The following is a 15,447-nucleotide window of genomic DNA, read 5'->3' as shown; positions in this document are numbered from 1 at the left end:
TCAACCCAGACCCTTTTCTTTTGTGTAACAAGCGGTCATATCTGTTCCGCCCGCTAAGGACGTTTTCCTTTATGACGTCATTTGTAATCAAGTTATGATTTAATTATGTGTATGTGTAATTCTGTGTGATTAGTTAGTTATTTAGTAAATAAATAATTAAACAAAATGTTGTATTGCTGATTCAAATTGTTAGCCAGGGTTCGTGCAAATAACTAAGAATTTACAACTTTCAGATGAGACTGAATTAAGGTGACGATTAATATTGACTGCTATTGATGTAAAATATTACTAGGTCTTTAAGAGTTTATACGGAAGATAACAGCTCTATAAATAAAAAAAACATTTACATGATTAGCTCAATCAGGTGATATTAATTACGGAGAAATTATTTTATAGAATAGCATGTCATATCAATTAATCCGGCATAGCACGACACCGGGATGCACCATCCTGTTTTCTGGAAAATGCTTATTGTTCTACAGTACTGTGCTAGGTGTATACTGTAACTCTGTACTCTAATTGCCCTCCTACTCCAACGCTACATCCCCCTGCATACCAGTGGTAATGAACTCATTGCCAAATATGATTTCCTCTGCCACGCGGCCTCCCATGCTGACATCCATCTGGGCCAGCAACTGAGCACGCGTCTCGCTCCAGCGGTCATCCTCCGGGAGCATAGACACCTAGGATGAACAGTGGGGGAAGAGGAGTGAGGCCTGGCAGCGAACGAAACCAACCACTTCAATTTGACGATTCTAAAAACATAAAAAAAACAATGATTTCATTTGCAAGACATAAACCCAGGGGGAATTAAGCATTATTATATTGGCATGCTCACCAGAAATGTGGTTTATTTCTGTGTCATAGCCTTCATATAAGAAACCAGTATAAAATTAGTCTAACCATGTTATGTTCACTACCCATCTTGTTTCCTATATATTTCAATTTCCCTATTTCCAGTCTTACTTACATGACCCAGGGAAGGACCTCTGGGCATGATGGTGGCCTTATTGATGGGCATGGCGTCCTTGGTGTAGTACGCCACGATAGCGTGGCCAGACTCATGGTACGCTGTGATCTCCTTGTTCTTCTTGTCAATTTCCACACTCCTCCTCTCTGGGCCTGTGGGAGGGAAGAGATGGATAGAGATAAATCACTTGATTTCCTGATCAAAGCCATTCGGTCCCTGAATGCCAAATAAACCCATAGGAAGGTCCGAGAGGATTGTATAGGTGTATGTAGTCCCATCTCGTTCACTCAACTATTGGAAGTCTGGGCACAATTCAGGTTTGGATTTATATTTTGAATGGGAGTGGTCAGAGTCAGTGGCATCCAGCGCTCACATTTGATTGGCTCTAAGTAGAAATGCTGTTTCCAATTAGGAGCACATATACAGTGCATTTCCTTCTGTTTACTTTTTTTAAGTACTTTGTTGAAGAACTTTGGTCCGTGTCTCGCTTTGGATGGGTAGCGTTTGTCGCTGCACAGCTATTTTCAGATCTCTCCAGAGATGTTTGATCAGGTTCAAGTCCGGGCTCTAGCTGGGCCACTCAAGGATATTCAGAGACTTGTCCCGAAGCCACTCCTGCGTCATCTTGGCTGTGTGCTTAGGGTCGTTGTCCTGTTGGAAGGTGAACCTTTGCCCCAGTCTGAGGTCCTGAGCGCTCTGATGCAGGTTTTCATCAAGGATCTCTCTGTATTTTGCTCCGTTCATCTTTCCCATGATCCTGACATGTCTACCAGCCGCTGAAAAACACCCCCACAGCATGATGCTGCCACCACCACGCTTTACCGTAGGGATGGTGCAGGGTTTCCTCCAGACGTGACACTTGGCATTCAAGCCAAAGAGTTCAATCTTGGTTTCATCAGACCAGAGAAACTTGTTTTTCATGGTCTGAGAGTCTTTCGGTGCTTTTTGACAAACTCCAAGTGGACTGTCATGTGCCTTTTACTGGGAGTGGCTTCCGTCTGGCCACTCTACCATAAAAGCCTGATTGGTGGAGTGCTGCAGAGATGGTTGTCTTTCTGGAAGATGCTCCCTCCTCCACAGAGGAACTCTGGTGCTCTGCCTTGGTCACCTCCCTGACCAAGGCCCTTCTCCCTCAATTTCCTAAAGTGGCCAGCTTTAGGAAGAGTCTTGGTGGTTCCAAATTTCTTTCATTTAAGAATGATGGAGGCCACTGTGTTCTTGGATCTTCAATGCTGCAGACATGTTTTATGTACCCTTCCCCAGATCTGTGCCTCGACACAATCCTGTCTTAGAGCTCTACAGACAATTCCTTCGATCTCATGGCTTGGTTTTTGTTCTGACATGCACTGTCAACTGTGGCACCTTATATAGACAGGTGTGTGCGTTTCCAAATCAAGTGGTAGAAACATCAAGGATGAGCAATGGAAACAGGATGCACCTGAGCTCAATTTCGAGTCTGATAGCAAAGGGTCTGAATACTTATGTAAATAAGGTATTTCTGATGTGGCAAAATGGCTTAAGGACAACAAAGTCAAGGTATTGGAATGGCTATCACAAAGCCCTGACCTCAATCCTATTGAAAATTTGTGGACAAAACTGAAAAAGTGTGTGCGAGCAAGGAGGCCTCAAAACCTGACTCAGTTACACCAGCTCTGTCAGGAGGAATGGGACAAAATTCACCCAACTTATTGTGGAAGGCTACTCGAAACGTTTGACCCAAGTTAAAGAATTTAAAGGCAATGCTACCAAATACTAATTGAGTGCATGTAAACTTGTTACCCACTGGGAATGTGATGAAATAAATAATAGCTTGAAATAAATTATTCTCTCTAATATTATTCTGACATTTCACCTTCTTAAAATAAAGTGTTTATCCTAACTGACCTAAAACAATGAATTTTTACTTGGATTAAATGTCAGGAATTGTAAAAAAAAACATTAAAAAAAAATAAAAAAAACAGGGTTTAAATGTATTTGGCTAAGGTGTATGTAAACTTCCAACTTCCAATAGTCTTGTGACTGTGCATAGAGTCTGTGCAAGATAGGGTCAACGTAAATAGTCAGTGTAACCATTTAATCAACTATTTAGCAGTATTATGGCTATTTAGCAGTCTTTTGGCATGGAGTTAGATGCTGTTTCAGAGCCTGCTGGTCCGAGAACCGATGATCCGGTACCATTTGCCGGACAGTAGCAGAGTGAGTCTATGGCTTGGGTGGTTGAAGACTTTTGAAAACAATTTCGGACCTTCCTCTGAGAAGCCTGGGTTTCCGAGGCCAACAGGCTGACTACACCGCTCGTGTCACGTGCGCGAGTTTTGCAAAATAAATGTAGAAATCTATGTTATTCAATTATTGCACCCACACTGCACGAGTGTGCCAACGAGCGTCTGTGTTGCCAAGGGAAAAAATAGAAGTCAGTTCTATTTCTAACGCAGATCGCGCTGCAAGTCCTGCCTCTCCCATCTCCTCATTAGTTTATAGAAGCAGGTACCGACGTGCCATCTCCTCATTGGTTATACCAAGGTGTGTGACTGAAAGACGAACGAGGTCGGTGGCGGTAATGCACCTCATTTATGAAATTTGAAAATCGCAATATAAAGTCAAGAGAAGAAAAAGCCTAGAAGGAGGAGAGATGTCTAGAAACGATTTGGTTGACTGTTTTATGTGTGGATTAATTATCGGAGTAGAGGACCTTGTGCATTTCAGGTAAAATAACAACTCAATGTTTATATCCCAGGACAAATTAGCAAGCAACAGTAAGCTAGCTAAAGAGGACAAATTAGTTAGCAAGTACAAGCTAGCTAAATTGCCATAAGGTTTAATGTTTTTTGACCTGTCCCCAAATTAATGTAATTGGTTCAGAGTTTGTTTTGATATTTTAACCTGTGTGTCGTGATCGCGTTTGGTGTGGGGGGACAAAATACATTTATGCACGATGGCGCTTGCGCGCAGACGGTTTTGGTTCCATGTAAGGTGTAGGCAATACGGTGCCAATTCCACTTGGCCTAAGACGGGCTACCACCATATAGATTACACTTATCTAATCCTCTCAGATCTAAACAAGTGCCTAGGGGTAAGGGCAGATTTGTGATTAAGGGGGTATATTTCTATTTTCTCCCTATTCCTACAGCAGTGCTCACCCATGAGGATCTTGTCCTTGGCAAACTCTAGCTCTTTGAGGGTCACCATGTTTTTGCCATCCACCGCCGCTTTCAGAGCTGCCTGGTTCACCAGGTTCTCCAGGTCGGCCCCGGAGAAGCCCACTGTGCCCCTGGCGATGATCCCAGCCTCGATGTCTGCATGAGGAAGCCAGGTCGTTAGCAGGAACAGTGACAGCTAAGCTAGGTCAACTACAGTGTGACTTACTAGCATGTTACCATTGCAGATTCTCATATAGCAATCTATTAGCATGTAGCCATAGTCTATTTAGCATGTTGCCAGTGCAGATTATTTTATAACCATTGTCTTTTAGTTGGTAGCCTTTAGCTTGTAGCCATATTCTATTAGCATGTATCCAAATGGCATGTCACCGTAGTCTATTTAAAAATGTAGCCATTTGCAAGTAGCCATAGTCTATTTTTAGTTTTTTAAATTTAACTAGGCAAGCCAGTTAAGAATAAATTCTTATTTACAATGACGGCCTACCCTGGCCAAACCCTAACGATGCTGGGCCAATTGTGCGCCGCCCTATGGGACTCCCAATCACGTCCGGTTGTGATACAGCCTGGAATTAAACCTGGGTTTGTAGTGACGCCTCTAGCACTGAGATGCAGTGCCTTAGACCGCTGCGCCACTCGGGAGCACAAAACAATAATATAATCTATTAGCATGTTACCACTACAGATTCTCATATAGTCATAGTCTATTTGCATTTACAGTATCTATTAGCATTTAGCCAAGCAGATTCACTTGTGTGAAGCAGGTGCTCATTAGCAATAGACTCAAGCTATGGCCAACACAGATCACACGTATATATATATTTGCTCCCAAGTGGTGCAGCGTTCTATGGCACTGCATCTCAGTGCAAGGGGCGTTACTACAGTCCCTGGTTTGATTCCAGGCTGTATCACGTCTGGTCGTGATTGGGAGTCCAATAGGGCGGCGCCCAAATGGCCCAGCGCCGTCAGGGTTTGGTCGGTGTAGGCCTTCATTGTAAATAAGAATTTGTTCTTAACTGATTTGCCTACTCAAATAAAGGTTCAATAAATAAAAAATGGATGTTGCTCACGTACCAGGGTCTACTTTGATCTTCCTTAAATACCAGTTGAGGATTTCTGTGCGTCCTTTCACGTCTGGTTTGGAGACAGTGACCTGCATGTCAAAACGTCCCGGCCTAATCAGAGCGCTAGAGGGGGCGACAGTTAGGAGGGAGAGCCTAAGTTCATCTTAACATGGCAAGCCATTCTGTACTTATGTAAACTAATACACAGGCCCTGTGATTGTGTAATATTATGAGATGAACAAAGCTTAACATACTTATCCAAAGCCTCAGGGAAGTTTGTCGCCCCGATGATGATGACCCCTTCATTTGGTTTGAACCTGCGGGCGACAAACTTGACAAGGTTAAGGGAAGTCAGGTTTCTCCCCACAGAAAGTAACAGCGGTGCTACACCACGGTAGTGTTCAGTATGGCACAACAGTGCAATACATTTTGCCAGAAAGAATCTGTGTTCTTATTGGACAAATTCAGTTAGAAGATCTCTATTTCACTCCGTTTTAAAGATATACACACACACACAACATTTTGGGGTCACTTATTAATTTCCTTGTTTTTGAAAGAAAAGCTATTTTTTTGTCCATTAAAATAACATCAAATTGATCAGAAATACAGTGTAGACATTTACAACATTAACATGTCTACACTGTATTTCTGATCAATTTGATGTCATTTTAATGGACAAAAAAAAAGTGCTTTTCTTTCAAAAACAAGGACATTTCTAAGTGACCCCAAACTTTGAATGGTAGTGTATATTGTCATTGAACACAACCCAGAAGAAAACATACCCGTCCATCTCAGCCAGTAGCTGGTTGATGGTCTGTCTGGAGTAAGGGTGCATGGGAGACTCGATTCTCTTCCCTCCGACGCTGTCCAACTCATCAATGAAGATCACGCATGGGGCGTTGGCTTTAGCTTCCCCTGCAGACAAGTAATGTATAGAGAGATTGGGTTGTCTAGGGCAGGGTCTCAAACGTATGGTTGATCAATTATGACACAATATCATCTAGCTTGTAAACATTTTCGCAACCAGTTTTTTTTTTTTTTTTTATTTAACTGGGAAAAGTACATTATTAGGTTCAGGGTTGAAGACTAGGTTGAGACTTGAAGATGAGATGGGACTCACTGAAAAGGTTCCTGATGCGACTGGCTCCAACCCCCACAAACATCTCATCAAATTCCGAACCGGTGGCGTAATAGAAGGGGACGTCGGCCTCTCCAGCTACGGCTCTGGCCAACAGAGTCTTCCCAGTGCCAGGGGGGCCAACCAGCAAGATCCCTACAGAGAGAGAGAGAGAGAGTGTACAAGCTATAAACAAACATAAATTATTCATATTGTATTACTGCATAAAAGACTGAAATCCAATGTGGAAGTAAACAATAAGATATGCAACTAGCTGTGAGATAAAGTGACTAGCCATCAGAATAGATAAGAGTAAGAATAAATAACAGAGTAGCAGCAGCATATGATGAGAGTGTGTGTGTATGTATGTATGCATTTACGTACAGTGGGGAGAACATATATTTGGTACACTGCCGATTTTGCAGGTTTTCCTACTTACAAAGCATGTAGTGGTCTGTAATTTTTATCATAGGTACACATCAACTGTGAGAGGCAGAATCTAAAACAAAAATCCAGAAAATCACATTGTATGATTTCTAAGTAATTAATTTGCATTTTATTGCATGACATAAGTATTGGATACATCAGAAAAGCAGAACTTAATATTTGGTACAGAAACCTTCGTTTGCAATTACAGAGATCATACATTTCCTGAAGTTCTTGACCAGGTTTGCGCACACTGCAGCAGGGATTTTGGCCCACTCCTCCATACAGACCTTCTCCAGACCCTTCAGGTTTTGAGGCTGTCGCTGGGCAATACGGACTTTCAGCTCCCTCCAAAGATTTTCTATTGGGTTCAGGTCTGGAGACTGGCTAGGCCACTCCAGGACCTTGAGATGCTTCTTACGGAGCCACTCCTTAGTTGCCCTGGCTGTGTGTTTCGGGTCGTTGTCATGCTGGAAGACCCAGCCACGACCCATCTTCAATGCTCTTACTGAGGGAAGGAGGTTGTTGGCCAAGATCTCACGAAACATGGCCCCATCCACCCTCCCCTCAATACGGTGCAGTCGTCCTGTCCCCTTTAGCAGAAAAGCATCCCCAAAGAATGATGTTTCAACCTTCACGGTTGGGATGGTGTTCTTGGCGTTGTTCTCATCCTTCTTCTTCCTCCAAACATGGCGAGTGGAGTTTAGACCAAAAAGCTCTATTTTTGTCTCATCAGACCACATGACCTTCTCCCATTCCTTCTCTGGATCATCCAGATGGTCATTGGCAAACTTCAGACGGGCCTGGACATGCGCTGGCTTGAGCAGGGGGACCTTGCGTGCACTGCATGATTTTAATCCATGACGGCGTAGTGTGTTACTAATGGTTTTCTTTGAGACTGTGGTCCCAGCTCTCTTCAGGTCATTGGCCAGGTCCTGCTGTGTAGTTCTGGGCTGATCCCTCACCTTCCTCATGATCATTGATGCCCCACGAGGTGAGATCTTGCATGGAGCCCCAGACCGAGGGTGATTGACCGTCAACTTGGACTTCTTCCATTTTCTAATAATTGCACCAACAGTTGTTGCCTTCTCACCAAGCTGCTTGCCTATTGTCCTGTAGCCCATCCCAGCCTTGTGCAGGTCTACAATTTTATCCCTGATGTCCTTACACAGCTCTCTGGTCTTGGCCATTGTGGAGAGGTTGGAGTCTGTTTGATTGAGTGTGTTGACAGGTGTCTTTATACAGGTAACGAGTTCAAACAGGTGCAGTTAATGCAGGTAATGAGTGGAGAACAGGAAGGCTTCTTAAAGAAAAACTAACAGGTCTGTGAGAGCCGGAATTCTTACTGGTTGGTAGGTGATCAAAGACTTATGTCATGCAATAAAATGCGAATTAATTCATGAAAAATCATACAATGTGATTTTCTGGATTTCTGTTTAGATTCCGCCTCTCACAGTTGAAGTGTACCGATGATAAAAATTACAGAGCTATACATGCATTGTAAGTAGGGAAACCTGCAAATACAGTGCCTTGCGAAAGTATTCGGCCCCCTTGAACTTTGTGACCTTTTGCCACATTTCAGGCTTAAAACATAAAGATATAAAACTGTATTTTTTTCTGAAGAATCAACAACAAGTGGGACACAATCATGAAGTGGAACAGCATTTATTGGATATTTCAAACTTTTTTAACAAATCAAAAACTGAAAAATTGGGCGTGCAAAATTATTCAGCCCCTTTACTTTCAGTGCAGCAAACTCTCTCCAGAGGTTCAGTGAGGATCTCTGAATGATCCAATGTTGACCTAAATGACTAATGATGATAAATACAATCCACCTGTGTGTAATCAAATCTCCGTATAAATGCACCTGCACTGTGATAGTCTCAGAGGTCTGTTAAAAGCGCAGAGAGCATCATGAAGAACAATGAACACACCAGGCAGGTCCGAGATACTGTTGTAAAGAAGTTTAAAGCCGGATTTGGATACAAAAAGATTTCCCAAGCTTTAAACATCCCAAGGAGCACTGTGCAAGCGATAATATTGAAATGGAAGGAGTATCAGACCACTGCAAATCTACCAAGACCTGGCCGTCCCTCTAAACTTTCAGCTCATACAAGGAGAAGACTGATCAGAGATGCAGCCAAGAGGCCCATGATCACTCTGGATGAACTGCAGAGATCTACAGCTGAGGTGGGAGACTCTGTCCATAGGGCATCAATCAGTCGTATATTGCACAAATCTGGCCTTTATGGAAGAGTGGCAAGAAGAAAGCCATTTCTTAAAGATATCCATAAAAAGTGTCGTTTAAAGCTTGCCACAAGACACCTGGGAGACACAACAAACATGTGGAAGAAGGTGCTCTGGTCAGATGAAACCAAAATTGAACTTTTTGGCAACAGTGCAAAACGTTATGTTTGGCGTAAAAGCAACACAGCTCATCACTCTGAACACACCATCCCCACTGTCAAACATGGTGGTGGCAGCATCATGGTTTGGGCCTGCTTTTCTTCAGCAGGGACAGGGAAGATGGTTAAAATTGATGGGAAGATGGATGGAGCCAAATACAGGACCATTTTGGAAGAACCTGATGGAGTCTGCAAAAGACCTGAGACTGGGACGGAGATTTGTCTTCCAACAAGACAATGATCCAAAACATAAAGCAAAATCTACAATGGAATGGTTCAAAAATAAACATATCCAGGTGTTAGAATGGCCAAGTCAAAGTCCAGACCTGAATCCAATCGAGAATCTGTGGAAAGAACTGAAAACTGCTGTTCACAAATGCTCTCCATCCAACCTCACTGAGCTCGAGCTGTTTTGCAAGGAGGAATGGGAAAAAAAATTCAGTCTCTCGATGTGCAAAACTGATAGAGACATACCCCAAGCGACTTACAGCTGTAATCGCAGCAAAAGGTGGCGCTACAAAGTATTAACTTAAGGGGGCTGAATAATTTTGCACGCCCAATTGTTCAGTTTTTGATTTCTTAAAAAAGTTTGAAATATCCAATAAATGTCGTTCCACTTCTTGATTGTGTCCCACTTGTTGTTGATTCTTCACAAAAAAGTACAGTTTTATATCTTTATGTTTGACGCCTGAAATGTGGCAAAAGGTCGCAAAGTTCAAGGGGGCCGAATACTTTCGCAAGACACTGTACTTGTTCTCCCCACTGTATGTATGTGTGTATGTATGTACGTACGTAGGCACGCACGTATGTATGTATGTATGTACAGTACCAGTCAAAAGTTTGGACAGAACTACTCATTCAAGGGTTGTTCTTTATTTTTACTATTTTCTACATTGTGGAATAATAGTGAAGACATCAGAGCTATGAAATAACACATATGCCATCATGTAGTAACCAAAAAGATCTAAATATATTTTAGATTCTTCAAAGTAGCCACCCTTGCCTTGATGACAGCTTTGCACACTCTTGGCATTCTCTCAACTAGCTTCACCTGGAATGCTTTTCCAACTATCTTGAAGGAGTTCCCACATATGCTCAGCACTTGTAGGCTGCTTTTCCTTCACTCTGCAGTCCAACTCATCCCAATTGGTTTGAGGTTGGGAGAATGGCGGTCAAGTAATCTGATGCAGCACTCCATCACTCTCCTTCTTGGTCAAATAGCCCTTACACAGCCTGGAGGTGTGGTGGGTCATTGTCCTGTTGAAAAACAAATTATAGTCCCACTAAGCACAATCCAGATGGGATGGCGTATCGCTGGAGAATGTTGTGGTAGCCATGCTGGTTAAGTGTGACTTGAATTCTAAATAAATCATTGAGTGTCACCAGCAAAGCACCCACACACCATCACACCTCCTCCTCCATGCTTCACGGTGGGAACCACATATGCAGAGATCATCCGTTCACCTACTCTGCATCTCACAAAGACAGCGGTTGGAACCAAAAATCTCAAATTTGGACTGAGACCCAAAGGACAAATTTAACCACCATCTAAACGTCCATTGCTCAGGTTTCTGGGCCCAAGCAAGTCTCTTCTTCTTATTGGTGTCCTTTAGTAGTGGTTTCTTTGCAGCAATTCAACCATGAAGGCCTGATTCACACAGTCTCCTCTGAACAGTTGATTAAATGTGTCTGTTACTTGAACTCTGTGAAGCATTTATTTGGGCTGGTAACTTTAACGAACTTATCCTCTGCAGCAGAGGTAAATCTGGGTCTTCCTTTCCTGTGGCGGTCCTCATGAGAGCCAGTTTCATCATAGCGCTTTATGGTTTTTGCGACTGCACTTAAAGAAACTTTAAAAGTTCTTGAAATTTTCCCGGATTGACTGGCCTTCATGTCTTAAACTAATGATGGACTGTCGTTTCTCTTTGCTTATTTGAGCTGTTCTTGCCAAAAATATGGACTTGGTCTTTTACCAAATAGGGCTATCTTCTGTATACCACCCCTACCTTGTCAAAACTAAACTGATTGGCTCAAACGGTGACTCACTGAAGGAAATTCCATAAATTAACTTTTAACAAGGCACACATGTTAATTGAAATGTATTCCAGGTGACTACCTGGTTAAACTGGTTGAGAATGCAAAGAGTGTGCAAAGTAGTCATCAAGGCAAAGGGTGCCTACTTTGAAGAATCTCAAATATGACATATATTTTGATTTGTTTAACAATGTTGTGGTTACTACATGATTCCATATGTGTTATTTCATAGTTTTGATGGTCTAAATTCTGGGTGCTCATTCTCAGACAAGATCACTTTCTCAGGCTAGACAGGATGACGCCTCCTCCCTAGCAAGAACTGTATGTGCTTCTGTCTAACTATTATTAATAATAGTTAAAATAGTTGATTTTAATCTAATATCTTGAAACATGTACACATTTAAGAGGAGGGGTTGAAAATGTGTAATGATAAACAAGATAAATGCATTGCGTTCTGTTGGCTACTCTTTAATGTAATGTCAACACGGATGAGAGAAATGATAAGTTGTCTTTTTGGTTTTCCAGAGTCCTTTTCACCTGTCCCCTATCACTGTGGTGTTTGCTACTGGCTGGCCTTTGTTCGCTCATTGGCTGGTTCAGATTTACCTACAACAAAAGAGGTGGTGAGTGTCCTATACTGTAGTATGTCATCCGTGCGCTGTGAATCAGTCATATGTAAATATATAGAAAATCTAACTCTGCACTTTCAATGCTTTCAATGGGGATTCTCCATTAAACATGCTTTTTAGTCCACGTTACTACATGATTCCATATGTGTTATTTCATAGTTTTGATGTCTTCACTATTATTCTACAATGTAGAAAATAGTCAAAAATAAAGAAAACCCATGAATGAGTAGGCGTGTCAAAGCTTTTGACTGGTACTGTATGTGTCGTATGCATGTGGTTTATGTTGTTAGCCCCTGAAACCCTACCTCTTCATTTTCATCTTCCATCAGAGGAAGATAGTGTGCCTGGCTGCCTGCCTAAGCAACTTCTTGAATTCCGCATTGTTCAATCAGTCTAAACCTGGGTCTTGTTCATTAGGACACAGAACAATTTTTTTCCAAAATGTTTTGCAACAGAAAACAAATGTGAGCGTTTCTTATTGAACAAATCCAGGTAGTCCTTTCTGTAAATGTTTTTCTTGTTTGGTGCCTGAAGAACACAATCCTGATCAAGTAAAGACCATAACATGTATGCAAGGATGACTAACTAAATTGCTTTGGATAAAAGAGTCTGCTAAATGGAATATATTCTTATTATAAAACAGCTCAGTGGTCTGCTGCACCTTTCGGCAGTCTCCCTCCGAGGACGGTGAACTTCTCTGGGCTCCGGAGGAACTCCACCACCTCCTGCAGCTCGTTCTTGGCCTCCTCCACCCCCTTGACGTGCTCAAATGTCACGTTCTTCATCTGGACAGGGTCCACCGAGTCCAGGCCTGATGTGGTTCGGAATCGCACTGTCCAGAATGGTTAGATTAAGGTTCGAAATCACACTGCTCGGATGCAAACACATTCTTAGCTATGGTTAGTTTTTCCCCCAACAAATCACTGTTTTTTAAAAAGCATTCAGTAAAGTAAATCGATGGAAACAATTAGCGTCAATATCACAACATCAAGTTCTCGATTTCTCATCATCAGAATTGATGCACAAAAAGAATGCACAGCAAATTTGAATGCATCAGCAAAAAGTTAAGGCTCAATCTGGGAGACTGTTCAATTGCCATTTAAATACATTATATAGGCTGCCCATTTATTTATGAAGAATGGAACTTTAAACAGACAATATACCGCGTCATAAACCATCCTGTCACTCTCATGGACTGCATATGAAGTTGACAGTGGTTACACTTCTCCAGGCCCATCCCTCTGCATTGAGGAGTGCAGTTGGGCTAAAACACAAACTCCAGATTGTGGCTTTAAAGTAAAATTCCACCCCAAAACTTTTGGTATTTGTTTCATTCGTCCATTGTTGACATAGGCCCAAAATATTTTGCTTGTCTGCAATCAAGTTTCAAGATATGTAACTTTTAAAATAAATCATCCCTGTGTTTTTGGGTGGAGTTTTCCTTTAAAAAGTACACACCAAGCTGCATGCCAGAGTGAAGGTCTTTGAGCTTGATTAGAGAGATGCATATGGATAAAATGAAAAAGGAGCCTTTACCCGATAGGAAGGGGGTCTTGGAGAGGCCGTAGAGTCCCACCAGCAGCAGGACCAGCAGTATAAATCTCGTCCTCCTCAGAGAATCTGCAGAGAAGGGGAGAGAATGTGTGTTTCAATCCGCTTTCAAGAAAAATGTAAGTCGACAACACTTATCTCTTGCTGCAGTGAGCATTTCATTATCAATGCAGGCCTTCGAGGCCTGCGGGCTGAAACGTTGGTAATTTAATGCTCACTGCAAGGAGAGTAGACTTTCATTTTCTGAATCCGCTAACAGCCAACATTATGGGAGGCAACGCAGACCTAGTTCATATTTAGAAGGAAAGAAACAAGAGACAATGTTGTGAAATGAAGGAGATACTACCTGAGCTTGTCCACTGAGAACTGCGTTTTGGTATTCCATCTCAAAATGTTTAGCCATGTTGTGTCTCAGTGTGCATGGCCCTGGTCTTATTGTGTAGTGTGGTGTTCTGTAGCGTTGTGTGTGTGTGTGTATACACTTGCCTTGTTTGCGCTGTGTCAGCGCTTGGGATTTTAGGAATCCCTCGGCAAACCCAGTCTTAAAAGAATCTTGCTGCCCATCTGGAATGTTCTTGCTCTTCAGGAGCTTGTCCAAGGTTTCCACCTCCATCCCCTTATCACGCGTCAGGAGGCCCTCCATGAGACAACAAAGTCATAGATGTTTACAATGCATCCAGGCTGCAAAACTGGAAGGTACGATCCTTCCTTGTCTAATGAGGAAATGCTTGTTTTTGTTTTCTGTTGTAAAACATTTTAACACATTTTGGTATGGTGTGACATACTCTTTCCATAGAGTGACAGAGTACAGACAAACCCGGGGTCTCACCTTCATAAATGATGGGGTAAAGCCATCTGGTTCCATGGGACGCTCAAAGCCTGCCTGCAGTCGCTTGTGTTTCCTTAGAGTTTTAAAGCCTCGGCTTTGGACCCACACTGGAAACGAGGGCACACATATGTTTAACATATAGAAAATCAAACTACACATTTATAAGATGTTTGGTAAATTTGAATGCACTTCAGGCGTTCACTCACATGGGAGAGTGATTGTAAAACAATATAAAAAACATCCTGCCCTCCAACATTTCATTGCATGAACTATTCCTCTAAAATATTCCAATAGCAAGGAGTAGAATAGGCTCCCATGCAGGTTTCTATCTGTCCTCACAAGCTTGCCACTGTTGACATTGAATTGCATTTACAGGAGTCCTAAGCTGTGACTTTTGCTCAGTATTTATTGGTCACTTAATTGCAATACAATAGAATAGACTATTGAGCTGACAGATGTTTTGCACTGTTTTGCTATAGCTGTGTTCATCAATCTAGAAAGAAGGGAATATTTTGAATAATGTCGTAGTGTCCCCCCCCCCCCTGAAAGCTATGAACTTTGGCTTTCACCTGGAATTGTTTATTTATGTCTGAGGAAAAAAAACACTTTTCAAACCATATCTAGTACATAATAAAAGTATAATCAATCAAATACAAATATGACAACCTGGTCTCAGAGCATTTTGTATGGTATGTATTAATTTGTGGATGGCCATCACCCATTATGTATTTTTAATTTTACCTTTATTTAACTAGGCAAGTCAGTTAAGAACAAATTCTTATTTTCAGTAACGGCCTAGGAACAGTGGGTTAACTGCCTTGTTCAGGGGCAGAACGACATATTTTTACCTTGTCAGCTCGGGGATTTGATTTTGCAACCTTTCGTTTACAAGTCCAACGCTCTGACAACCAGGCTACCTGCCCCCCCAATAAAGAATTCATAAGATATGATATAGTATGAGATGTTACGAATTACAATTCGTATTACACAGTGTGTTACGAATTTGCAAAACGTACAATGTTACAAATTTGAAAAATATACAATATGTTATGAATGTGCAAAACACATGATATCTTATGAATTCTAGCTAGCTGGCTAACGTTAGCTAGACTAGGGGTTAGGGTTAAGGTTAAGCTTAGGAGTTAGGTTAAAAGGGTTGCAGATAGGGGTAGGGTTAGCTAAAAGGGTTAAGGTTAGGGGAAGGGTTAGCTAACATGCTAAGTTGTTTCAAAGTAGCTAAGTAGTTGCAAAGTAGCAAAAAAGT

The 15,447-nt window shown here is 41.9% G+C and overlaps 1 protein-coding gene across 5 annotated transcripts in view; it reads right to left on the bottom strand.

The window, feature by feature from the left end:
* LOC118402301 (ATP-dependent zinc metalloprotease YME1L1-like) overlaps positions 1–15,447 on the bottom strand; it is a 46,815-nt gene that overhangs the window by 6,996 nt on the left and 24,372 nt on the right. For 4 of the 5 annotated variants that reach the window (XM_052477197.1, XM_035800393.2, XM_052477199.1 and 1 more), the window contains 11 exons: positions 14,184–14,290; positions 13,841–13,991; positions 13,340–13,423; positions 12,465–12,635; positions 6,313–6,465; positions 5,975–6,107; positions 5,447–5,509; positions 5,203–5,315; positions 4,111–4,266; positions 971–1,122; positions 557–683 (listed from right to left, as the gene is read on the bottom strand). In XM_052477197.1, coding sequence (XP_052333157.1) covers positions 557–683; positions 971–1,122; positions 4,111–4,266; positions 5,203–5,315; positions 5,447–5,509; positions 5,975–6,107; positions 6,313–6,465; positions 12,465–12,635; positions 13,340–13,423; positions 13,841–13,991; positions 14,184–14,290 — 1,410 coding nt within the window. The remainder of the gene's footprint in view (positions 1–556; positions 684–970; positions 1,123–4,110; positions 4,267–5,202; positions 5,316–5,446; positions 5,510–5,974; positions 6,108–6,312; positions 6,466–12,464; positions 12,636–13,339; positions 13,424–13,840; positions 13,992–14,183; positions 14,291–15,447) is intronic. The other variant, XM_052477198.1, reaches the window with a different exon arrangement.

Source organism: Oncorhynchus keta, chromosome 23 (assembly GCF_023373465.1).
Source record: "Oncorhynchus keta strain PuntledgeMale-10-30-2019 chromosome 23, Oket_V2, whole genome shotgun sequence".
Taxonomy (NCBI): domain Eukaryota; kingdom Metazoa; phylum Chordata; class Actinopteri; order Salmoniformes; family Salmonidae; genus Oncorhynchus; species Oncorhynchus keta.
The sequence above is the reverse complement of the archived record's forward strand: the minus strand, read 5'-3'. Positions and strand labels throughout refer to the sequence as shown.